This window comes from Aedes aegypti, chromosome 3 (genome assembly GCF_002204515.2).
Source record: "Aedes aegypti strain LVP_AGWG chromosome 3, AaegL5.0 Primary Assembly, whole genome shotgun sequence".
Taxonomy (NCBI): domain Eukaryota; kingdom Metazoa; phylum Arthropoda; class Insecta; order Diptera; family Culicidae; genus Aedes; species Aedes aegypti.
This window is the reverse complement of record NC_035109.1, coordinates 29,806,732-29,834,599: the sequence shown is the minus strand read 5'-3', so window position 1 is coordinate 29,834,599 and position 27,868 is coordinate 29,806,732. Positions and strand designations below refer to the sequence as shown.

Sequence of the window (27,868 nt, the reverse complement as noted above, 5' to 3'; positions counted from 1 at the left end):
TGACTTGAGGCTTGAAGATTGCATATCGCAGTAACACTTCACAATCAATGCTCTTGTTCAGGAATTCTCGATCTCGATATGCAGTCTTCGAAAAGGTTAAATTCAAACGACGTAATTACTACTATCAACTACAAAACTAGTCTCACAATGCGCTGGAATGTTACGGTAGACACTTTGAGGCTCAAGGAACCCTAAGCTTTACGGAGACGGATTTCTCGCTTATGAATAGTGTATTTATTTCCTTAACAATTAACAGCTACTACACAGTAGTACTCTTCGTTAGTTCACTTTTGTCGCAAAACACGTATGGCTCTTCCGAACATTCCAGCTCACGCACACACTTCTAAAATCTAGCACTCACACAAACTCACACACTCAAACGCGCTTAAAGCTAGGAGAGTCAAACTAATTCCTAGTGGCGCCCTCAGATCAGACGTAGATCTCGTCAACGTACTTAATGTTGGTGTACTCCCGGCCGACCTGCAGGCTCTGCTGTTCGGCCCGTTTGCGCTGGAACAGCGTCTGGATGTAGTGCTGCACGGCAAAGTAGACGAACTTGTACTGCGCCTCGGTTTGGACCATACCGGACCGCTGCGATCGCACCATCTGGATCGTCCGCTGGATGTCGATCTCGCAGTCCAGACCTAGAAGGTGTGTAGGAAATTTGAAAGAAATCGTTATAGATTGTGTTAAAGAGTTCCATTTGGATTTGCATTGGATTTGGATTGGATTGGATTGGATTTGGATTGGATTTGGATTGGATTTGGATTGGATTTGGATTGGATTGGATTGGATTTGGATTGGATTTGGATTGGATTTGGATTGGATTTGGATTGGATTTGGATTGGATTTGGATTGGATTTGGATTGGATTTGGATTGGATTTGGATTGGATTTGGATTGGATTTGGATTGGATTTGGATTGGATTTGGATTGGATTTGGATTGGATTTGGATTGGATTTGGATTGGATTTGGATTGGATTTGGATTGGATTTGGATTGGATTTGGATTGGATTTGGATTGGATTTGGATTGGATTTGGATTGGATTTGGATTGGATTTGGATTGGATTTGGATTGGATTTGGATTGGATTTGGATTGGATTTGGATTGGATTTGGATTGGATTTGGATGGATTTGGATTGGATTTGGATTGGATTTGGATTGGATTTGGATTGGATTTGGATTGGATTTGGATTGGATTGGATTGGATTTGGATTGGATTTGGATTGGATTTGGATTGGATTTGGATTGGATTTGGATTGGATTTGGATTGGATTTGGATTGGATTTGGATTGGATTTGGATTGGATTTGGATTGGATTTGGATTGGATTTGGATTGGATTTGGATTGGATTTGGATTGGATTTGGATTGGATTTGGATTGGATTTGGATTGGATTTGGATTGGATTTGGATTGGATTTGGATTGGATTTGGATTGGATTTGGATTGGATTTGGATTGGATTTGGATTGGATTTGGATTGGATTTGGATTGGATTTGGATTGGATTTGGATTGGATTTGGATTGGATTTGGATTGGATTTGGATTGGATTTGGATTGGATTTGGATTGGATTTGGATTGGATTTGGATTGGATTTGGATTGGATTTGGATTGGATTTGGATTGGATTTGGATTGGATTTGGATTGGATTTGGATTGGATTTGGATTGGATTTGGATTGGATTTGGATTGGATTTGGATTGGATTTGGATTGGATTTGGATTGGATTTGGATTGGATTTGGATTGGATTTGGATTGGATTTGGATTGGATTTGGATTGGATTTGGATTGGATTTGGATTGGATTTGGATTGGATTTGGATTGGATTTGGATTGGATTTGGATTGGATTTGGATTGGATTTGGATTGGATTTGGATTGGATTTGGATTGGATTTGGATTGGATTTGGATTGGATTTGGATTGGATTTGGATTGGATTTGGATTGGATTTGGATTGGATTTGGATTGGATTTGGATTGGATTTGGATTGGATTGGATTGGATTGGATTTGGATTGGATTTGGATTGGATTTGGATTGGATTTGGATTGGATTTGGATTGGATTGGATTTGGATTGGATTTGGATTGGATTTGGATTGGATTTGGATTGGATTTGGATTGGATTTGGATTGGATTTGGATTGGATTTGGATTGGATTGGATTGGATTTGGATTGGATTTGGATTGGATTTGGATTGGATTTGGATTGGATTTGGATTGGATTTGGATTGGATTTGGATTGGATTTGGATTGGATTTGGATTGGATTTGGATTGGATTTGGATTGGATTTGGATTGGATTGGATTTGGATTGGATTTGGATTGGGATTGATTGGATTGGATTTGGATTGGATTTGGATTGGATTTGGATTGGATTTGGATTGGATTTGGATTGGATTGGATTGGATTGGATTGGATTGGATTGGATTTGGATTGGATTTGATTGGATTTGGATTGGATTTGGATTGGATTTGGTTTGGATTTGGATTGGATTTGGATTGGATTTGGATTGGATTTGGATTGGATTTGGATTGGATTTGGATTGGATTTGGATTGGATTTGGATTGGATTTTGGATTGGATTTGGATTGGATTTGGATTGGATTTGGATTGGATTTGGATTGGATTTGGATTGGATTTGATGGATTGGATTGGATTTGGATTGGATTTGGATTGGATTTGGATTGGATTTGGATTGGATTTGGATTGGATTTGGATTGGATTTGGATTGGATTTGGATTGGATTTGGATTGGATTTGGATTGGATTTGGATTGGATTTGGATTGGATTTGGATTGGATTTGGATTGGATTTGGATTGGATTTGGATTGGATTTGGATTGGATTTGGATTGGATTTGGATTGGATTTGGATTGGATTTGGATTGGATTTGGATTGGATTTGGATTGGATTTGGATTGGATTTGGATTGGATTTGGATTGGATTTGGATTGGATTTGGATTGGATTTGGATTGGATTTGGATTGGATTTGGATTGGATTTGGATTGGATTTGGATTGGATTTGGATTGGATTTGGATTGGATTTGGATTGGATTTGGATTGGATTTGGATTGGATTTGGATTGGATTTGGATTGGATTTGGATTGGATTTGGATTGGATTTGGATTGGATTTGGATTGGATTTGGATTGGATTTGGATTGGATTTGGATTGGATTTGGATTGGATTTGGATTGGATTTGGATTGGATTTGGATTGGATTTGGATTGGATTTGGATTGGATTTGATTGGATTTGGATTGGATTTGGATTGGATTTGGATTGGATTTGGATTGGATTTGGATTGGATTGGATTGGATTTGGATTGGATTTGGATTGGATTTGGATTGGATTTGGATTGGATTTGGATTGGATTTGGATTGGATTTGGATTGGATTTGGATTGGATTTGGATTGGATTTGGATTGGATTTGGATTGGATTTGGATTGGATTTGGATTGGATTTGGATTGGATTTGGATTGGATTTGATTGGATTTGGATTGGATTTGGATTGGATTTGGATTGGATTTGGATTGGATTTGGATTGGATTTGGATTGGATTTGGATTGGATTTGGATTGGATTTGGATTGGATTTGGATTGGATTTGGATTGGATTTGGATTGGATTTGGATTGGATTTGGATTGGATTTGGATTGGATTTGGATTGGATTTGGATTGGATTTGGATTGGATTTGGATTGGATTTGGATTGGATTTGGATTGGATTTGGATTGGATTTGGATTGGATTTGGATTTGGATGGATTTGGATTGGATTTGGATTGGATTTGGATTGGATTTGGATTGGATTTGGATTGGATTTGGATTGGATGGATTGGATTGGATTGGATTTGGATTGGATTTGGATTGGATTTGGATTGGATTTGGATTGGATTTGGATTGGATTTGGATTGGATTTGGATTGGATTTGGATTGGATTTGGATTGGATTGGATTTGGATTGGATTGGATTTGGATTGGATTTGGATTGGATTTGGATTGGATTTGGATTGGATTTGGATTGGATTTGGATTGGATTTGGATTGGATTTGGATTGGATTGGATTTGGATTTGGATTGGATTGATTGGATTGGATTTGGATTGGATTTGGATTGGATTTGGATTGGATTTGGATTGGATTTGGATTGGATTTGGATTGGATTGGATTTGGATTGGATTTGGATTGGATTTGGATTGGATTTGGATTGGATTTGGATTGGATTTGGATTGGATTTGGATTGGATTTGGATTGGATTGGATTGGATTTGGATTGGATTTGGATTGGATTTGGATTGGATTTGGATTGGATTTGGATTGATTTGGATTGGATTTGGATTGGATTTGGATTGGATTTGGATTGGATTTGGATTGGATTTGGATTGGATTTGGATTGGATTGGATTTGGATTTGGATTGGATTGGATTGGATTGGATTGGATTTGGATTGGATTTGGATTGGATTTGGATTGGATTTGGATTGGATTTGGATTGGATTTGGATTGGATTTGGATTGGATTTGGATTGGATTGGATTGGATTGGATTTGGATTGGATTTGGATTGGATTTGGATTGGATTTGGATTGGATTTGGATTGGATTTGGATTGGATTTGGATTGGATTGGATTTGGATTGGATTTGGATTGGATTTGGATTGGATTTGGATTGGATTTGGATTGGATTTGGATTGGATTTGGATTGGATTTGGATTGGATTTGGATTGGATTTGGATGGATTTGGATTGGATTTGGATTGGATTTGGATTGGATTTGGATTGGATTTGGATTGGATTTGGATTGGATTTGGATTGGATTTGGATTGGATTTGGATTGGATTTGGATTGGATTTGGATGGATTTGGATTGGATTTGGATGGATTTGGATTGGATTTGGATTGGATTTGGATTGGATTTGGATTGGATTTGGATTGGATTTGGATTGGATTTGGATTGGATTTGGATTGGATTTGGATTGGATTTGGATTGGATTGGATTGGATTTGGATTGGATTTGGATTGGATTTGGATTGGATTTGAATTGGATTTGGATTGGATTTGGATTGGATTTGATTGGATTGGATTTGGATTGGATTTGGATTGGATTTGGATTGGATTTGGATTGGGATTTGGATTGGATTGATTGATTTGGATTGGATTTGATTGGAATTTGGATTGGATTTGGATGGATTTGGATTGGGATTTGGATTGGATTTGGTGATTGGATTTTGGATTTGGATTTGGATTGGATTTGGATTGGATTGGATTGGATTTGGATTGGATTTGGATTGGATTTGGATTGGATTGGATTGGATTTGGATTGGATTTGGATTGGATTGAATTAGATTTATATTAGGACTGAATTTAAAATAGATTTGTAACTGTGTAACTGTGAATTTGAAGCCCGGCTCAAGCTTCATGTAGCATTACGGAGCCGAGGATATAAATTTGAACTCGAATTAAATTGAATTTAGATTGAATTTTATTCTGATTGGATTTTGAGCTTTAAAGTAACTGTTTATTCAAGGCTTACGCGTTATTACGCATAACAGAGCCGCGAATATTAATTTGGATTCGAATTGGATTTAATATTGGACTAAATTTGGAATTGAAATATATTTTTTTGATTGAATTTAGATCTTTCAATTATCTGTTTACATAAGGCTCATGCGTTATTACGCATTACGGAGCCGCGGATATCAATTTTGATTTGGATTCAATATTATTCTGATTCAATTTTTTCAATGAGCTATTATTTGGGGCTCAAGCGTCATTAGGCATTAAGGAGCTGCAAATTTGATTAACTTTCTTACCTTCCCTATCGATCTGGTCCAGAATCATGTCGATCACAATGAACGTTCCCGTTCGACCGATTCCCGCCGAACAGTGGACACAAATTGGACCCTAAAAAGCAGTCAGAACGCATTAGTTCTCCAGTAACTTCGAACCGCAACTGTTCCTCGATACTCACCGGCGTCAATCCTTCCAGCTGCAGCTGCTCCTGCCGCGCGTTCACGTCCTGCAGGAAGTTGAGCACGCAGCCCGGATCCGACGGGACGCCATGGTCCGGCCACACCTGGAAGTGGTACTGGAAGATCTTGCGCTCGTCCTGCCCCCGCCACGACAGCAGGAACTCCCGCAGCGTGTAGTCGGCCGTGCTGGTTTCGCTCAGGCAGGTCACCTTGGCCGAGCCCCACTCCTTGCTCTGCTGCGGATCGGGCCAGTACTTCTCGCACTTCTTCTTGCCCCGTTCGATTTCTTTGGTAGTCATCACTATCACCCGGGTGTCCTCCTGCCAGATCATGTTCCAGAAGTCCTGTATCGTGTTCGCGAGGCAGCCCTGCGTCGCGATGTACGTCTTGAAGAGATCCTTCTCGTCCCGGAGGAGCGAGCTGCCGCTGCCGATGGAGGATTTGGATTGGGACTGGCTCTGGAGCTGCAACCGGGTCGACGTCAGCGAATCGTTCCGTTTGTGTTTGGACTGAAAAAGGGAGAAAGGTCAATCTCATAGCTGACCGTTTGCGAAAGGGAACCCTTACCTCATTGGCCTTCATCGAGCACTGGGAGCAGGGTTTGTTCAGCAGTTGGCAGCTCTGGCAGTTCTTGGCCGGCTGCTGGTTGATGCTGGCGTAGGTAATTGCGTTGTTGGTTGTCGAGTTGTTGTTCTGATGTCCCTGCTGCTGCGCCAGATTCTCCGACGACGAGTTCATGTCGTTCTGCTCGGACTCGGTCGGCTGCCGGATGTAGTTGGCATTGATGTATTCTGCCCCAGGATGGGTGCTGTCCACGTCTTTCAGCTTCACCCGGGTATGGTCAACTGCGGAGTAGAAGGAACAAAGTCGTGAATTAGCATTTTGGTTTTAATGGATTAGTGCTTATCAGTTGGGGCGACAAAAGGGAAACCGGTTCACGTCGGGGGCGTCGCATAAATGAACCGGAGAATTCGTGTCTTCCACCTTAATCGCGCCCCCTCACTTATCGTGTCTACGCTCTGAATGGATAGAAATAAATCAGTCCTGCGCCAGCTCTCCGCATAATCAGACAAACAAACAGACAGACGCCATTTACTAGAGATCAGAAATGGGCATTAAAATTAATGTGCACAAGCGGGAAAAATGTCACTTCCGCAAAGTGCCCACTGCATCAACAGCAACCGCGCTTGTTGAGATAGGAATTTATGAACCACGATCGTGTTGCTCTACCACGTTGATCACGTCTTTGTTGCTTGTGGAATGGACTCTGGCGGGCGACGCGATCAAGAGATGAAAGATCACAAACAGGTGAGGTTCTTGACCTACCATCTACCAGGGGGGCTCTCCTCGGAGAAGCAGTGAACTTGAAAACGGGACAACCTGTGGGGCAGGAGGATTCCACAAATGGATTTGTTTTGACTGAAGCGACAGAGCGGCGGTGGTGTAAATTGAATGGCGTATCGGATGACGGAAACGGCGATAAGTGATTGTAAGTTATTTGTGAAGATTATCACTGCAAACAGAAGGAATCTCAAAATGACAACTGTAGAGAGTGCGCTAAAGATAAAACTGTGAATTAATATTCACCAAGGGTGACATTTAATGAAACTAATTACTTGATCTTCTGGAATTCATTGTCCAACGTTCTCTTGGAGGTTGCACAAATTCTTTCGAGAAGTTATTCCAACTTCCATCTTTAAAAATTGCTAGAGCAGTTGTCCAAACTTTACATTGATAACTGTTCGAAATTATTTTTAAAGGTTGTTGACCTTCCTATTGAAAGTTGCTCAAACTTTCCTTCAAAATTTGTCCGTAATGAACTTAAAAAGTTTTTCGAACTTTCTTTAGAAAGCTGTCGAAATTTCCTTCTGGAAATTGTTTGAATTTCCTTCTACAAATCACCTCTAGAAGTCGTCCGAACTCTTCACTGGAAGTTGTCCGAACCTACCTCTGAAATTTATCCGAACATTTTCCTAAAAGCTATCTAAATATCCTCGTAGAAGCTGCTCGAACTTCCCACTGAAAATTATACGAATTTTCATTTAAAAGTTGTAAGAATTTCACTCCGAAAGTTGGTCAAACATTTCGCAAAAACCTGTCTGAACTTGCCTCTGGACGTGTGTCAAACGTCCATCTGGACATTGTCCAAACTTACCTTAGGAAATTGTCCAAACTTCTCTCGGGATCAGAAATACTCATTGGAATCCCAGTTTCCATACTGAAATCCACGATCAACGATACAATCTTAAAGTTCATACTGTAACACCAGGATTCACACTGGAACTCCATAAACTACATTGGAAACTCAGAATCCACGATTGAATCCCAATTGGCTTTCTCGGATCTTTATTGAAATTCTAGGATCCACACTGGAATCTCAGAAGTCACAAGGTATCCACACTGGAATGCTTAGATCTATACTGAAATCCTAGGATCCACACTGATATACCAGAATCCACACAGAAATCCTAGAATTCACACTGGAATCCGCACATCTACACTGTAATCGCAGAATCAATACTGAAATCCAAGCATCCACACTAAAATACCAGGATTTACACTGGAACACGAGGATCCAGCAAGGAATTCCAGAATCCACACTGTAATACCAGGTTTCATACTAGAATCCTAAGACTCACAATCAACGCTACAATCTTAGGATCCATAGAGGAATACAAAACTTTACACTGGAACACCAGGATTCACACCGGAATCCCCGAATCTACACTGGAATACCAGATTCCACACGGAAATCAAAAGATCCACACTGGAAGCCTAAGATCTCTTCCAATGGAAGTTGTCAAACTACAATTGCTATTAAGTGTTAACAGATCTTTCCTTTTTCATTTTTTTTTAAGTTGGCCGAGCTTTCCTTCAAAAGTTGTTCATAATTACCTCTGGAAGTTGTTCAATCTATCCTTCTTAGAAAGTTTTCTAAATTTTACTCTGGGAGTTGTCTCAACTATTATTCGCTCTTGGAGTTATCCAAACTTCCATTCAAAAGTTCCCATACTTTCCACTGAAAGTTGTACAAAATTCTCCATGAAGTAGTTATGAATTCCCTAAGTTATGGTTTCAACTTTCCTCTGTAAGTAATGTGGTTTCAATTTTCCTCTGTAAGTTACCAGAAATTTCCTCTAGTAAGTTGTCTAAACATACCCTCCTAAAAGCTTAATGAACTTTGTTGGGGGTTTGGCATTAAGTCTAGAGGGACATGGAATTGCGAGAGACGTGTTAATGGTTAGTACTCGGATTCAGTTTGACTTTCTATTCCGCAGAATCATAAGGTGTTCTGTAGCTTGATTGGTTAAAGCGCCGGTCTAGCGTACATGGAGTCCTGAGTTCGAGCCTCATTGGTAGGCGTATTATTTTTTCGCAAATTCATGTTTGTAGGGGTATGTGGCGGAATCATTATCATCATCAAATTCTTTCTGGAAATTGTCCAAACATCTATCTGAAAATTTATGAACTTAAATCTAAGATTTGAAATTTATTAAAACTATTTAGCTATTTTTAATCAACCCATTTTAAGCCTTTTTAAGTCATTTTAAGCTATTTTGACACATTTTAAACTATTTTAATCTATAATAAGACTCTTTAAGCAATTTGAAGCTCATTTTTAGCCCATTTTAAAAATACCTATACTTTAAAGACAAGCCATTTTAGATCTTTTTCAAACCATTTAAAGCCATTTTGAGTCACTTTAAGGCATTTATAGACATTTTAGGCCATTTTGAGCCATTTTAAACTATGTTTTAAGCCTTTTTTATTATTATTATTATGTTTTATTTAAGACACTTTACCATTTGTCATGGCATTCGTGTCTGAAAGCCTTTTTTGAATTTTTTTTTCTAACCGTTAAGGTCATTTCAAACCACTTTAACGGCCGATTTATTCACCCCCGCTTAGGTCTTAAACCTAGTTTAATCTTATGGGTAAACGTGGTTTACGGCTTAAGCGAAGATGAAGAAATCGGTCCTAAGCCATTTTAAACCATTTTAAGCCATTTAGGACCATTTAGAGCCGTTTTAAACCGTTTAAAACCATTTTAAGCCATTTAAAGCCATGTTAAGTTATTTTAAGTAATTTAAAGCTATTCTAAGCCATTTTAATCTATTATGAGCTGTTTCAAGCCTTTTTGCACTGTTTGAAGCTGTTCAAAACTGTTTAAAAGCCAGTTTAGATCATTTCAAGTCTTTTTTATCCATTTCAAGCCATTTTGAGCCACCTTAAGGCATTTCAAGCCATTTTATGCCATTGTACATTATGTTTTTTTTTTTGATTATGTAGATTTTTTTCTTTTTTGAGCCATTTCAAACCGTTTCCCTGATATTTCCAGGTTTTACAAATTTATTCCAGGGTCAGAAAATACTGTAATTCCAGATAAATGAAAAAATAATGAGAAAATAATTTTGATGCAATCGTGTTTCAAGCTACCAGATTTTTTTAATCGGGTAGCTGAAGTAAGGTGGAACAGAATTAAAGCTTAAGTTTTATTTAACTGAGTTGTATTTGTATTTGATAAAGTCTCCTTTATCAGCTAGAGTCTAGTACACAACACTGAAGACGGTCTTACACAATTGAGGTCGAAATACGCGTATCTGTCAAAGGATTCAAACTCTTATTCGGTTTTTCATTTACTTATAGGTATTCCACTAAATAGCTCGACAATTAATTAACTTAAGATAGTGTTTGGAAAAAATTCAAAGTAATCCCTGATTAAATTACACAGCGTACCAAAAATTACATTTTTGCGTGTCTCAAGGATCAAATTATGTGTCTCTTGTAGATTTGGGGTTGCTAAATCTGATGCCGTTCTCAGAAATGTCCAGCACGTCACAATTTTTAGCTACAGGTCGTCAAAGTTGTATAAAACATTGATTTTATTGATGTTTACATGAAATTTAAAGTATGATTTATCAAGCTTTTTTGAGATCTAATCCAACAAGCACACAACATTTGATTTCAACTTTCATTTCAGATATAATTTGGTTGAATTTGCATGATCAAATTTAGATTAAATTGATTTTTCCAACATGCTAGCAGTCTCCATATAAAATCCTTCGTTTCTCTCATATGGCAAAGTACAATACTTTTCGAAACCAACAAAAAATAACTTTTGAGCATCGAAAATATTATGAATTTTGTTGATAATAGTTGTTATACACATAAAGTTCAAATTCTGTGGCAAATTAAGCGAATAAATTGCCATACAAATTGGCAAACTTGCATGCAAGTTGCCTGATATAGTCAAATTTTGCATTTTCTATAGTCAATATCTCAAAAACTATACGTGCAATGATATTTTTGAGAACGGCAATGGATTGAGAAACTCTTTATGTAGTTAATAGCGGTATTTTGATGCTTGAGACAAAAACGTGTTCCGCAGTGTTATTGGAGATAGTAACGTTGAAGTGCTCGCTAATTTCCAGAAGCAAATTCTGGAGAAATTTCTAAAGATATTTTTTTGAAAAATCGCTCTAGATAAACCAGCTTTTCTCAAGAAATTTGAGATGAAATTCTTGAAGAATTAGTTGAAAAGTCTCGTAACAGTCTCTGAAGATTCCTCAGAATTCACTGAATGCAAGATGATGAATAAAGAAACTTTAGAGACCATTTTGGATAAGAAATAAAGAGATTAGAGATCTTTCATCAAAAATAGAGATTTTTTAGAGACTTGCATCAAAATAGAGACCTGGTCTCTGAAAGGAGACCAGTTACCAGCCCTAAAATTGATAAATTGATTGTTTCGACATCTTCTATATAAATAAAAATGGAGTGGTGTTTGTATGTCACGAAATGGCTTACGAACGGGTCAACAGATTTTAATGATTATTTCTCCGTTATGTTCTTCAAGGGTTCCGACGTGTTTGTGTGTATAAAAATCCCAGGATATTCACCGGGAAAATAGGAAAAACGAGTGTGAACGGAACTGTCATTTTGTATGGGACGATCCATAGCGTTTTTTAACAGCCTACTTGATGGCAAGACGAAGTTTGCTGGGCCCACTAGGTTTAAATAAAAAGTTTATTGAAATACAGATTATTTTCCTAAAATCAATTTTCCAGTTTTTCAAATTAAGAATAGTTTTTAAAATCGTGCATGAAGATATTGGAATTTATTACTCATTAAATTTAGAGCTATTCAAAAAATTCAATCATGTCTTGGGAATTCTATATGCGAACACTGAACAGCTCGAGGAGCGTTTTGATAGAAGCGCAGTCGATTTTTTTTTTGGGATTTTGACGCGAAATCCTTTGTCATGAACTTATTCTATCATGAATTACTGCATCATATACATGTTCCTAATTGGTATCGAACGTACCTGAGAATTCCTGGTTTATTCCAGCTTCAATAAAATTCCCTGGTAATTCTAGGCAGTAGACACCCTGGTTTAAGGCCATTTCAAACCACGTTAAGCCGTTTTAAATCGTTTTATGCTATTTTAAGCCGTTTTAAACCGTCAATAGCCATTTTGAGCTATTCGAAGTTATTTAGAGCCAATTTAAGCTATTATGGCTGTCAATACTAAGTCATTTTAAGCCGTTCTAAGCCATTTTAAGCCGTTTTAATTTTAAATGTTTAAAGCCATTTGATGCTATTTTAAGATACGTTAAGCCATTTGATATAATTTTAAGCCATTTTAAGCTATTTAAAGCTATATTATGGCTTTTAAGCCGTTTAAATCGTTTATAGCCATTTTGGGCTATTTTAAGCCATTTTCAGCTATTACGGGTTTATATATTTAGTCATTTCAAGCCATTTAAGCCATTTTCAGCTGGACCAATGCACGCGTTCACTATTTGACGTTTTAGCGGTGCCGTGTTATTTACGTGACCATGGAAACTAGTGAATTCGGCACCGCTCAAACGTCAAACAAGTGAACTCTTGCATTGGTCCATTGCCACAAGATGCATGAATACATGATACACATGAACATTATCAATTAGCAAAGAAAGTTCTCAGTTAGTAAATGTGGAACTGCATATAAGAACACTTAGCGACTTTTATCCAAATTAGGACGTTCTGGCATTACGTTAGATGATTCTCGAGGCTAGTGACGACAATTCGTCCAAATTTCCTGTCATACCCTTCCTATTCGATAACATCAGTCCTCATCCATCCCAGCACACAGAAAATCACCGACCGACGTACCGTTCGATGGAGGAAGTCTAAACAAACAAGGAGCTAATGGGCAATAAAATATGATTTAATTCAATAGACTCGGTGCCGAAGGCGCGCACCGCATTTATGAATTGAAGATTGATCAACCGACAACAACAACAACGACGACGACAGTCGACGATTGACGCGGTACCTATCTTCCGTAAAGGTAGTAGTAACAACGAAACAAACGTTGACTCTGGCATCATCAGTTTGATCGCATCACATTAATGCACCGCTGCATCGAACGATAGATGAAACTAGGCGCCTCAAGTTGCTTGTTTCACAATAAAGCGACGCCGTCATCGCAATCATAATGCAAAGCATTGATGATAGAAAAAAAAAACTAACTTATGTTCCAATCTGTATCTTGAATCTCGCCCCAAAGGTGTAGCTTTGATAGATAGATGACTATCGCCAGCTAATGCGGCGAGCTACCGAACTAGTTAAAAGGTCACAATGACAATAAAATGCTATTAATGGAACACGCGCATATGTTGATCGGAACGTTCGAAGCAACTTTCGTTGTTTGTAGGTTTTCAGATCAGTTCAATGGGAGTTTAGTTTTTAACTTAGTATCATTGATCGAAATTTTGGGACTGCTCACAATCGAGATGCTTGTAGGATTCCTCACTATGGAAAAGTCACTAAACTGTGCAGGTTCTTATTAACGGATTTGAACAAGATTCGAAAACTCAGTTTCTGAGCTCAATACACATATCATATTTTTTTTTAGACATCCTATGTGGGCTCGAGGTTTGATCATTCGTATTTCTCGCTTTAGTTTGACCGAATGGCAACTTTTATCAAATTTATGTTAATCCTCGAAAGCTCATTTTGGTGTTATTTTTTCTGAACGATGAATAAAACTTCAATGGCATAGAATAGCGTTTCATCCTTAGCATAAGTTGCGCGTGCGTTCGCTCCTTCTTCTTTCTGGCGTTACGTTCTCACTGGAACCAGAACCTGCTACTTAGCTAGGGTTCCTATGAGCAATTCCACAGTTATTCACTGAGAGCTTTCTTTGCCTATTGACCTTTATCACATTCGTATCATTCATGAGCTAAGCATGAAGATACTGTGTGCTCTGGAAAATCGAGCCCCCGACCCTCAGGTTGGTCTTGCTGAAAAACTGCGCGTTTACCGCTACGGCTGTTTGCTCTTGTGTATAGCAAGCAATGAATCAGAGGTTCGGTTATTATTTGCATCACCAATTAATGATGATCCCATCTTATCCCACTGACACACACTTCTTGCTATGACTACTTTGGAGATGTAGAGGATTCCCCGTTTTTCTAATTCTCTAGTTGTCTAACTATCATTACTTCCGTTTTCAATCGATAGATTTTGCTTTTTGAACCATTTCACCCCGTGTATCGAAATGTGTTTGGGAGCCTTAGAAAACCGTCTTGAACAATAGAAAGCAACGCAAGAAAGCTGTGACATATAAAAAATCGAATTCGGTGGCTACGTGATGTATGAAGAATACGCATAACGTTTTAAGTTCACAAAATATCCTGCAGTTCACATCCAAATGATTTACATTATCAAAGAGTTCTACCCATTTAAAATTATGCTATTGTTTTGCTACATCCGATTTGCACATTTTTGGTAAAACATCCTGCGAAAAATATAACATAAAATTCTACAAAATAATTCAGTGAAACATTTGAAACATCACAAACAGAAATTGCAGTGTGCTTCTAACTTGTAGCACTCTTTCAGAGCCTCGAACATAACGAGAAATATTAGAAAACTTTGAAAAACCATAGTAATTCTGGATAATATCCTGAAAATTTAAATTTTAGAAATAAAAATCAAAATACTAGCAGCATTGCATATAATGCTGTAACCAACTACAGTCAACTCTCTTTAATTCGATATTGAAGGGACCATCGAGTTACAGAGCACAAAACCAGTGCAACTGCTATCCTAGAGAGCATCGAGGTAGCCATGAAAACAAACTGCATATTCGACACATTGACAATTTCGAGGTAATACCATGGAGAGTCTTAAAATGATAAATACCTTCGATCAACTTAATGAAATCTGTAAGATTGTTCTAGAAAATTAGAAAAAAACCAAGTTGTATTGTCACATTAGTATTGTGTATTTCTTTCATTACTGGACTGCGAAGTGCGGCCTCATAAGTGCGAAAGTGTGAATAAAAGTGCGAGATTGGATTGAATCCTGTTGGTGTCTTCAGAGCACTTATTCTTCAATTTACGAAGAATAAGTCCCCCGAAGACACCTACCCGATTTGATTCAATTGCGCACTTTTGTTAGCGTTTCCGCACTTGTACAGTCAGGTCTCCTATTAGACACATGGTTGGGGGGCGTAATAGGAATCTACGTTATAGGAGACCCGGGGCTTATGGGATTTCATCACTTTGGAGGTGTCGTTGAATATCTCGTATGCCAAAAGAGATAGTACAGTACTGTCTTCGGCGAAGTTTCAGTACTAAGTACGATCTACCTTTAGGAGTTGAGGATCATCCTTTTAGTTGAGAACTTGGCCGGTAGGGGCGCTTTTTCTGATTTGCACTATATGAACCATGAGGGATAAGAATGCAAAATTTTGTAACATATGATATCTCTGAATCCTGATGTTTTGGAAGGTTGGTGTCTTCGGAAGAGTTGTTCAGTAGCTCAAGGGCTGACATGTGGTGGTCATTCTAATACGGAATTACGCCACCAGGTGGCGCTAGTGGGCATGGAATTTTTGTTCTGCGCATAGCTCAGTAGCCCGACCACTTAGAAAGATGGCGTCTTCGGCAAAGTTGCTCAGTATCACAAGGGCTAACATTATTTGAGCCGAAAGTTTCGAAATTTTGCCACTAGGCGGCGCTAGTGAGCAAAGAATTTTTGTTTTGCGCATAGCTCAGTTGCCTGATTACTTAGAAAGATGGCGTCTTCGGCAAAGTTGCTCAGTATCACAAGGGCTAACATTATTTGAGCCGAAAGTTTCGAAATTTTGCCACTAGGCGGCGCTAGTGAGCAAAGAATTTTTGTTTTGCGCATAGCTCAGTTGCCCGACCACTTAGAAAGATGGCGTCTTCGGCAAAGTTGCTTAGTATCACAAGGGCTAACATTATTTGAGCCGAAAGTTTCGAAATTTTGCCACTAGGCGGCGCTAGTGAGCGAAGAATTTTTGTTTTGCGGATAGCTCAGAAGCCTGACCAAAGTTGTTCAACATGACACTTGGCTATCGATTTTCCTCGCATTGTCACGTTTAAGTAAAAGTGCCTGGAGAAAAATACATTATTTTTACAATCGGATAAAAGTATGGCTAGTATCCTAGTATTTTCGACGGATTGGGAGAATTTTTGATCAATAATTTGATATGAGAATGAGTGAGGATCCGTTTACTACTCAAATATGTGATCGTTAGCTTTTCATATGAACCAGAGAAAAAAATATGTATGTTTATTTTTTATTTCGTCATTGCATGAACTTCATTTCTTGAACATTTTCCAAGGTATGGATTGGATAGAAATGAAGTTAGGTTGGAATGTCAGTCATTACTAATAAATTGGCAAATCCATTCGCCAACAATCTTAATGAGATAACTATGACTGGCCTTATCTCTTTAGTTACACGACACTCTTGTTTGAATATTTTTAAAATATAAACCTTCTTTTTCATAACGATAATTCAATCTTATAAAAAAAAACTTTCTGTCCAGATTTCTACGTATATATAAAATCTCGAAACTTTCGGCTCAAATAATGTTAGCCCTTGTGATACTGAGCAACTTTGCCGAAGACGCCATCTTTCTAAGTGGTCAGACTACTGAGCTATCCGCAAAACAAAAATTCCATGCTCACTAGCGCCGCCTTGTGGCAAAATTTCGAAACTTTCGGCCCAAATAATGTTAGCCCTTGTGATACTGGGTAACTTTGCCGAAGACGCCATCTTTGTAAGTGGTCAGGCTACTGAGCTATGCGCAAAACAAAAATTATTTGCTCACTAGCGCCGCCAAGTGGCAAAATGTCGAAATTTTCAGCATAAATAGTATTAGCCCTTGTGATACTGAGCAACTTTGCCGAAGACGCCATCGTTCTAAGTGGTCAGGCTACTGAGCTATGCGCAAAACAAAAATTCTTGGCTCACTAGCGCCGCCTAGTGGCAAAATTTCGAAATTTTCGGCTCAAATAATGTTAGCCCTTTTGATACAGAGCAACTTTGCTGAAGACGCCATCGTTTCAAGTGGTCAGGTAACAGAGCTATGCGCAAAACAAAAATTCTTGGCTCACTAGCACCGCCTAGTGGCAAAATTTTGAAACTTTCGGCTCAAATAATGTTAGCCCTTGTGATACGTAGCAACTTTGCCGAAGACGCCATCTTTCTAAGTGGTCAGGCTACTGAGCTATGCGCAAAACAAAAATTACTTGCTCATTAGCGCCGCCTAGTGGCAAAATTTCGAAACTTTCGGCTCAAATAATGTTAGCCCTTGTGATACTGATCAACTTTGTCGAAGACGCCATCTTTCTAAGTGGTCAGGCTACTGAGCTATCCACGAAACAAAAATTATTTGCTCACTAGCGCCGCCTAGTGGCAAAATTTCGAAATTCTTGGCTCAAATAATGTTAGCCCTTGTGATACAGAGCAACTTTGCCGAAGACGCCATCGTTCTAAGTGGTCAGACTACTGAGCTATCCACGAAACAAACATTATTTGCTCACTAGCGCCGCCTAGTGGCAAAATTTCGAAATTCTTGCCTCAAATAATGTTAGCCCTTGTGATACTGAGCAACTTTGCCGAAGACACCATCTTTCTAAGTGGTCAGGCTATTGAGCTATGCGCAAAACAAAAATTACTTGTTCACTAGCGCCGCCTAGTGGCAAAATTTTGAATTTTTCTGCTTAAATAATGTTAGCCCTTGTGATACAGAGCAACTTTGCCGAAGACGCCATCGTTCTAAGTGGTCAGACTACTGAGCTATCCACGAAACAAAAATTATTTGCTCACTAGCGCCGCCTAGTGGCAAAATTTCGAAACTTTTGGCTCAAATAATGTTAGCCCTTGTGATACTGATCAACTTTGTCGAAGACGCCATCTTTCTAAGTGGTCAGGCTACTGAGCTATCCACGAAACAAAAATTATTTGCTCACTAGCGCCGCCTAGTGGCAAAATTTTGAAACTTTTGGCTCAAATAATGTTAGCCCTTGTGATACTGATCAACTTTGTCGAAGACGCCATCTTTCTAAGTGGTCAGGCTACTGAGCTATCCACGAAACAAAAATTATTTGCTCACTAGCGCCGCCTAGTGGCAAAATTTTGAAACTTTTGGCTCAAATAATGTTAGCCCTTGTGATACTGAGCAACTTTGCCGAAGACACCATCTTTCTAAGTGGTCAGGCTACTGAGTTATGCGCAAAAAAAAAATGCATGCCCACTAGCGCCGCCTGGTGGCGTAATTCCGTATTAGAATGACCACCACATGTCAGCCCTTGAGCTACTGAACAACTCTTCCAAAGACACCAACCTTCCAAAACATCAGGATTCAGAGATATCATATGTTACAAAATTTTGCATTCTTATCCCTCATGGTTCATATAGTGCAAATCAGAAAAAGCGCCCCTACCGGCCAAGTTCTCAACTAAAAGGATGATCCTCAACTCCTAAAGGTAGATCGTACTTAGTACTGAAACTTCGCCGAAGACAGTACTGTACTATCTCTTTTAGCATACGAGATATTCAACGACACCCCCAAAGTGATGAAATCCCATAAGCCCTGGGTCTCCTATTACGTCCTGGTGTGTCTTATAGGAGTGAGCGTAATAGGAGTGCACGTTATAGGAATGCGTTTAATAGGAGACCCGACTGTAAAAACTTCTGCGATAGTCCAGTGGTGAAAGAAATGCGCAATAATTGTAACCGCATAACAGTCAAATTGAGATTATGCATGAGCTACGTGATGGGTGGTAGGTCATTTGGCATAAAGTCGTTTGGCATAAAGCCGTTTGGCATAAAGTCGTTTGGCATAATGGTCGTTTGGCATAATAGTCGTTTGGCATAATGAGGCTGAAACCAAGAATTTTTCAAGATGACACACGTTTTTACGTTTCTATGAACCATTTTACAAAGCTGGACAGGAGATCTGGGAGTAGAGTTTACCTTTTCAATCATCGTCATCAGTTTTTGTGATGATGATGGTTGATGTCCGTGTGCATTTCTAGCGTAACTTTTTATACAGGCAAAAACTTAAATGGAGATTATTTATTCGGATATTTTTGATCACACAAGTGCCTCTTTTTCGTATTTTTTTTTTTTTCATGTCTCCGTTTGGTAAGATGAGGCGTTCCCAGGACTCCTGTCAATTGACACCGTTGCAACGATCAGCCGTTCCGAAATGTCTCGTAAAATGACTTATTGAATCTTTCTGATGACATCAGGCTTGTTTTGGAGTCAATTGACACAAAATGACACTTGATTCAACAATCCTATGCTCTTGAATAAACTAAAGCAAATTAGGAAAGTTATTACCAATAGTAGTTTATTATTTACCCAGAAATTACCCTTCCTTCAAATATTAATTCTTCTTTTGTGTTTCGCTATTGTAATAAATTTTTGCGCTGAAGATTTTGATGTTTTTATCATAAATTTATCCTTTTTTCAAACGTTCTATTTTTTTTCTAAATGTGATGTAACCATAATTAAAGGTATAAAAATTGTTGATTTTAAATTTAAATAAATTCCACCTTCTTTTACACATAGGCTGTTTTTCAGAGCTATATTTTTTAAATATTTTATTGTTTGCAACTGATAAAAAAGTGGCATTCGATAACATTGATCTGCTCAAGTTATCAGCGAAAAGAGACATCGACTACTGCAGTTACTTCGATGGGTTATGCTACTTTTCCCCGAAAGTCGTTTCCCCGAACGCCAGTTCCCCGTATACCAGTTCTCCGAATATCCCGTTTCCCCAAAAAGTATTTAGCACACATAATTGTCGTAATTTCATACATTTCAGGGTGGTGAACGAACTGGCCATCTAATATGCACCCTTCTTTATTTAATTGGCGGTTCTTCTGAGTTTGACTGTCCTCAGCATTTTAGCCAATATGTGTATAGCCTAGAATGACAGAGTATCTCCTTCTTTTGATTGTTTATAGTTCTTCCTGGTTCACTATCCAACCACTGAAGACTATTATAGCACATATTCAAACTGCACCACTTTTCGGGGAATCCCGTCATTCGGGGAAAAGGGTCTTTCGAGGAACTGGCATTCGGGGAACCGACATTCGAAGAAACAACATTCGGAGAAAAGTAGCACAATCACTTCGATGGTTCTGAGCGCAATTTTTGATGTCCCTTGGTTTTATTATGCCGCAATATTTTTGAGGGCCAATCTTCTATTGGTTTAATGATAAATTTTGCCTTCTTTTAAAAATAGGGTGTTCTTTGTATTTATACTGTTTTGAATTTTATTATTTAGCGTTAGAGCCTTAAACATTTTAAACGAAAAATAATCTGCTCTCGTATATAGGCTATATTTGCATTATGCTGCAGTAATAGATTTTTGAATAAGAGCTTCAAATATTTTGCAAATAAATTTTAGAGTTATATCGCAACAAGCTCAAAGATACTCTATGTTCTGGAAAGTAGAGAAAATTATTGTTACAAAAAGAACTCCCACCCGACCCGTCACGAGTTTTATTTAGTAATGTCACAACAATTTTTGACATTCACAGCTTGGAAAATCTCTGAACGAACACCACGCTTGTTTAGAACCTACCAAACATTTATGCTATGAGCACGGTGGTGTTGATCTCGGTAAAAGCTTTAAAAATGTCGATATTCATTCTAAGTCAATCATTATACCAAACGGCCATTATGCCAAACGGCTTTATGCCAAACGACCTTATGCCAAACGGGGTACAATCTCGTGATGTACTAGCAATGAAGTTTCTATCAGAATTATTTTCTCACTCTTCACCCAGTATGCTATATGAGTTGTACAAGACTTCAGTCGCAATTAAACACTTTTGAATTTTCAGTGATTTTTAGAAATTTAAGTTTCTTTCCATATTGCTATGAAATACACACTTGGTATCGAGATACGAAATAACGAGTAGGGAAGAGTTGACTGTAATAGTATTAGTTGTGTAATTCAAAATGTAAAACCTCCGTAATCTGTGGCAAACGCCTAAAGGTAGACAATTTCTTAAGTGAGTTCTTCATTTTTCACAGCTTTTCGATTGTTTAACTTAATTGGAAACACTCATAAAAACTTGGTTGGTAAAATCGTCTTCAACGATTTCTTTTCAATTAATTACTAACTGCCTGGCCACCATATCATTTGCGAAGTCCATTTTAGGCGTGAGCTTCGAACTTTTGCATCATAAGGGCCAATCCGATATCGGTGATCAATAAAATATACTATTATTAACATGACAATTCGTTAGGAAGGTCTTATGATTTCCATGATTTTGAAATAATATTGTCTGTTTCATGAACAATGAAACTTTCAAACAGACGGACGAAATCGTCGCCAGCAATGTAATCAAAGGAGGTTATTTGCCTTTGTGTTGGTAAGACTGGTGAAACGTCACAGCGGCAGGTCCCGAGGCCTTCAAAACACGAAAAAACGGAAATTATTGATTTTTTTTCATGTTAAAAAACAATTTTTGTGAACTTTTATATTTTTTTCTGAAAAGTCAAAATCTTTAGCTCTCATTTCGTCCAAAAAGATTGAAAATTGGTCCATCGGTTCGAAAGTTATATTTATTTTAAAAATGTTAAATATTTTAAAAAAATTTACCAAATCGCGATTTTTCTGGTCACCCTATTTCGGAAATGGTCACCCAAATCAAAAAATTCAAAAACACGTGTATCCTTATTTCGGAACAAAATAGCAAATTTTCACAGAATTCGGTGACCCACTAGATCGGTTTTTCATGGAATGGCTGTACCGTATTTCTATAAATAACTTCAGTAAATTTATCCACCTTGCACTTTTTTTTACCGAAATCGCATGGACGTAGGCGCACCGAGCGAAATCTAATAGGCGATGGACTGAGCCACACCACATTACGATTCAAATTTCTTCCCGTCCCTTACTTAACCGGGCACTTATTCACACTATGAGACACCTTCGTACATCTTCACTGATGTATAGCATGCCAATCACACGCCTTAGAACTTCCATAATTCAAAAATTTTTAACAAATTCACTCAAAGCCACATATAAGTGGGAACGTAAACAAAGTTTTTCATCGTCCAGACTGAGAAAAAAACTTATACGCATCAGAAAAAAAACTTATACTGCACTATGAGCCTTCATGCATATGTTAGGTCAAAATAATTGTGCTTTTAAATTTGGGCTGTATTTTGTTGGAACCAATGAATTTTAAGGGAAATCAACATAATTCATTATGCTGTGGAGAGAGATGCTCCAAGATCTAAATAATCTAGTTAAACATTTTACTATAACGTGGAAGTGGTGTATTTTGACCACTCACTATAACACAGTGAGCCGTTATTTGTAAGACGAATGAAAACTTATTAAGACCGATAAGAAAATGGATACGACGAATATAGGCAACGGTAAGTACTAATTTCATTGCATTATTTGCAATTAACGATCGAGACTTATTGCACAAAACGGAAATCGTCTTCAGAAAGAATAGGTTAGCATCCGCAAATTTATGTATTTGATTTTTCTAATTTTAGTTTTTGAACATCCCTAACCTTTCCTGTTTTCTATTGAAGCCTCTTCTGATTACGTGTTTTTAACAATAATACAAATTTGAGGTTCAACAGTACTTTTGAAAATATAAATCTCTTGTTTTCTTTCTGAAACATATTTTATTTTCCGTGTAACTAACGAAGATAAAACACAGTTTTGGAGTAAACTTGTAAGCTATAAAAACAATTTTTTGAACATTTGTCAAAAATACAAAAATGCTTAAAAAGTCATAAAAAACTTTCCTGATATAATAGGCTAAGGTTCAAGTCAAAAATAAAATCATTTCGATGTTCGAGCTACGAAGGAACACACCAAATTCCGAAGGGTACCCTGTCTAAAAGCGGGGGGGGGGGGGGGGGTATTATAGGGTTAAGGGTGGTAAAATTATTCCATTTCTAGGCACGTGGAAGTTCTTAATGCCTTTTTAAATAATTTTGTGCGTGGCGATGCAACTACAGTCAACTCTCTCTCTTACTCGATATTGAAGGGACCATCGAGATACAGAACATATATTTTTCAAATTTTTAACTTTTTTATTTTTTGACAATATACATTCAAAATAGTAATTTTAACGAGAAAATTAATACTATTTTACCACATTTACCTTTGTGACACTTTTCTATCGGTATACAAAAATTGGATCATTTTATCACCCAGAAATGGGCAGTAAACCTTAATTTTACTATCAATACAATCATAATATTCAAATTCATTGAATGTATTAACATTTGGAGGGCATTTGGAACTTTTGAAAATATCGAGTTAGAGAGGTAAGTTCACATAGGAAACTGAAACAGATAGCATCGAGTTAGAGAGGCATCGACTTACAGAGGTATCTAAGTATGCTAGATTGAAGGGACCGCGAATTCCATCGAATTAGGGAGAATATCGAGATACAGAATATCGAGTAAGGGAGAGTTGACCGTAGTTTCAAATATTTTTGGTAAATCGGACGACATGACATTGACAAACTGTGAATTGTCACCATGAGTGCAACGAGATTCACTCAGATCACTAGGAAGTCATTCTCGCATCATGGGCTTTTTTCTTCGAAACTACTAAAATTTGAGTTGTAGTTTGTTTTTGAATAAATGAAAATTTATTCTTGACGTTTTTATATCGTTGACAGCAAAGTACTTTAAAAATTTATCCAGTGATGCTTTCATAAATTTTCCTATGAGTTTCTTTATGATTTTTGTTCAGGGTATGTTTAGGAATTCAAGTAATATTTTTTCTAAAGATATCTCTAAAGATTCTCACAGAATTTTTTTCAAGTCACAGTTTTTCATAAGTTATAGTTCTTAGAAATTTCTGCAGGATTTTTGTTCAGATTCTTTTTGAACAAGTCAAACGAGAATTCCTCTGAGGCTATACCAGATAATTACTCCAGAGATTTCTTCCAGGATATTTTTTATCAAGGAATTTCTTAATGAAGTCCCCAATGAATTCTGTTCTATCAGAATGTCAGTGATTCTTCCGTAAAATTTCCTAGTATTGTCTCGTTCATGTTTTCTTCAACAGCTTTACAATTTTACAAATAATTATTCCAAGAATAACTACTCATCAGTTTCCTTCAGGAATTCCTTCAATCATTTCTGAAGAAATTTCTATCAGATTTTATTCAGAATTTTTTCCATAAAGTTATCCAATGTATATTTCTCTAACTTCCTTTGAGTTTATTCGAAAACAAATCAGATTCTCGACCAGGAAGTCCCATAAGGATCAGGCATTGTAGAATTCGCTATCATTTGATTTTGAAGCATGGTCGAAGCAAGTGAAGTAAAACTAGCCATCTGTATCGGTTCATGATCGGCATTGTTACGCAAATTGTAATAAGCTTGATAAAAAAAATAGCAGCGAATGAGAGCTCCAAAGAGAGAACAATGATAAAACCCGTTTTTCTTACCTATTTACCATTTGGGGTAGGTATTTTATTTTACTGACATGATAAACAATTCCCGAACATTCTATAGCAATAATGCTCCCTAGGTTTGGAGCTTGTTTATGTGGATTTTATCATGCACTGATATCCCCCTGAGCTAATCAGAGCTTCTTCTTCTTGGTATTAACATCCTCACTGGGACAGAGCCTGCTTCTCAGCTTAGTGTCCTTATGAGCACTTCCACAGTTTAACTGAGAGCTGTAGGGGAAATAAACAGACTCTCATGATGTGTTGTGGATCATGATTGTTACAAAGAGCAGAGCGATATGTGAGAGATATTCTCAATTCTCTCCGAATTAAATCCCTCCTAAGAATACATCCAGGTATTATATCATAGGAAATCCTCGAGGAATTGATCGAAGATTTTTTTCTAGTATTCTCCAGGGAATTGTCAACGAAGTTTATCATTAATTATCAGAGGAATTCCTGAAATAGGGGGATCTTTTTGGAGGAAATCCTATAGTAATCTCTGATGAAACCCGTTGAGAAATATATTATGGCATTCTGCAAGAAATAATTCCTACAAGAGACTCTAAGAACGCTTCTGGACCTCTGACAATGTCTTGGAAGGTTCTCTTGACAAATTGCTGGAAAAAATACTCTACGGTACTATGCAGTTTGACATTCTGTGGGATAATTTAGAAGGATCCTTGTAAAAATTTGCTTAGCAATAAATGTAGGAACTACTGAAAGAATTTTAGAAGCATTTCTAAATGAAAACCATTGATAATTTATTTGCGAAATAACTCGGTGTAGTGGGTAGAACACACGCATCTCGCGTCAAGGACCTGGAATCGAATCCTATCCCCGAAATAGTCACTTATAACGTAAAAGGGTTATAATGACGACTTCCTTCGGAAGAGAAGTAAAGCCTTTGGTATCGAGATGAAGGGCTGAAAATCTCGTTAATAAACATAAAAAACTCGTTAAATCTTTGTAAGAGCTTGCTGGAAAAGTGAATAGTACTTTGTTGTAGTATTTTACAAGAACATTTGTCCAGGAACTTTTCTAAGAACATACTTTTTTTGTAGAAGAGTGGCGAACTCGCCAGGGGTAAAGCCTACTATAATAAAGCAAATAATAATAATATGTTTGTATAAATTTCCACAGGTTCTCTGGTAGCAAAACCAAGAGGCCTCATTTGAAAAACTTCATTGGAATCCATGAACGCATCTTTAGAGACATTCTTTGAGAATTGCGCCCAATCGAATTAGTAACCTTATTCAAATCGAGAAATCCAAATCAATAACTTGTCCCGTTGAGGAATGGGCCTTATTTTTTATTGTGTGAAAAAGAAGCGAATGGTGGTAAAAGCCCCACTTTAATCATGCGACATTGAACGCTATACATTCGAACAAAGAAGTGTAGCTCCATAGTAAAATGATATTCTAATTTCCCGCCTGCAAAACAAACTCAGAATAATTTCAACAAACAAATCAGTTCCAGGTAAACCGATCCGATTATTCTCCCGTAGTGGATAAGAACCAAGACATCCCAACAGTCGTCGTCACCGTAATTACACCACCTGATCCATTTAAAGCGTGAACGTCGTCGTCGTTACACAACCGTATAATTTGCACTAATAGAGCACCGCCTGTCGCAATCCAACTGGAAGCGCAACAAAACCGGAGCAATTTAAGTAACCTACGGGGCCTTTCTACCAGATCGCCGTAGTCCGGTCGTGTCCCCCTATCCAATTTCCATTTTGTGAACCCCGGTGGGCATCCCAGCATCACCATCATCAATTGAAACTCACGTGGAGCAACACACGGGCGGTTACTGTCACCGCATGAATTTGTTTCGTAACAAATCGCATACCAAGGTGCTCCCCGGATAGTTATAATCAGAAAAAATAATCTTCATCAAATCAGTATTCACCACCAGTCGATTATTATAGCAAAATTGCGTCTGGGAAAGGTATTAAAAAATCGTAGGACCTGCTTTGAAGTTACTCCGTTCTGATAGTCCACAAACTCTAAGAAAAAGATTGATAGTTACACGGAGTGAATAAAGCCATGCTGAAGGTGTCTGGATTCAATTTCTGGTCGGTCCAGGATCTTTTCGTAATGGAAATTTCTTTGACTTCCCTGGACATAGAGTATCATCGTACCTGCCACACGATTTGAATGCAAATATAGCAACTTTGGCAAAAAAAAGAAATCAGTTAATAACTGTGGAAGTGCTCATAAGAATACTAAGCTGAGAAGCAGGCTCTGTCCAAGTGAGGACGTAATGCCAATAAGATGAAGTAGTAGTAGAAGAAGAAGAAGATGGAAAATAGGGCCATCTACAAGAACTTACGGAATACCCTAAATTCGATTCCGGGAACCTGGAAAAGGACGTCAATGCAAACCCTATAATGCGTTGCAAGATCACGAAACTTTGGTTGTGAAAAATTGGTCACGGACCGCAAAGGTTAAATTTTAAGGAGATTTTTTCTGATAATAACGATCTGGGGAGCACCGTGACACCGGACATCAGAATTTAAGAGGTACTCACATGGTAAAATGTTCTTGTAGCGATTCTTGACCCGGTTCTCGTTCCGTTGGCCCTCCCGCCGGCTAAACGTGTACCGGCATTCCTGCTGCTGTAGAGATTCAAACTCCTCCCAAAAGCCGCCCTTCCCATAACAGTGGCTGCCATTTTCCCGCTGCAGTTGCTCCACCCGGGCGTCAATTCCGGCGGCGGTGATCCGCGTCGCGTTGAAGGGTTGCCGCAGGTGCACCACGGTGCCGCACGTTTCCACCATCGGGTTCCGCTTGTAGTGCTCGATCAGGTCGCACAGGGTGTTGAATTTCTGGCCACCGCCAACGTCATACTTGTTTTCCTGCGGGGGGTTTAGAAAGAGTTTAGAATAGGTTGCATTAGTCATTTTCGTTGGTATGGTGGTTACAGGGCTGGTAGCGATGGAGTGTCTTAAGAGATCTAAAGCTTGAAATAGAAAACAAAAAGAGACCTTACAGGAAAACAAAAATACATAACCCAAACAGGAACCAGAAGATAAGACTTTTCGTAAGATTTGTTCGGAGAATCCCGTCAGATATTTGTCGATGGACATACCTATTTTTACTTACGACAGGTATTATTAAACGCATTTTATCGATTTTTTTTCAAAGATT

General features: G+C 38.1%; 1 protein-coding gene across 5 annotated transcripts in view; it reads right to left on the bottom strand.

Moving 5' to 3' along the window:
* LOC5570773 (tyrosine-protein phosphatase corkscrew) overlaps positions 1-27,868 on the bottom strand; it is a 438,185-nt gene that overhangs the window by 20,232 nt on the left and 390,085 nt on the right. For all 5 annotated transcript variants that reach the window (XM_021849370.1, XM_021849372.1, XM_021849371.1 and 2 more), the window contains 5 exons: positions 27,249-27,576; positions 6,517-6,794; positions 5,949-6,458; positions 5,791-5,881; positions 455-644 (listed from right to left, as the gene is read on the bottom strand). In XM_021849370.1, the coding sequence (XP_021705062.1) occupies positions 455-644; positions 5,791-5,881; positions 5,949-6,458; positions 6,517-6,794; positions 27,249-27,576 (1,397 nt within the window). The remainder of the gene's footprint in view (positions 1-454; positions 645-5,790; positions 5,882-5,948; positions 6,459-6,516; positions 6,795-27,248; positions 27,577-27,868) is intronic.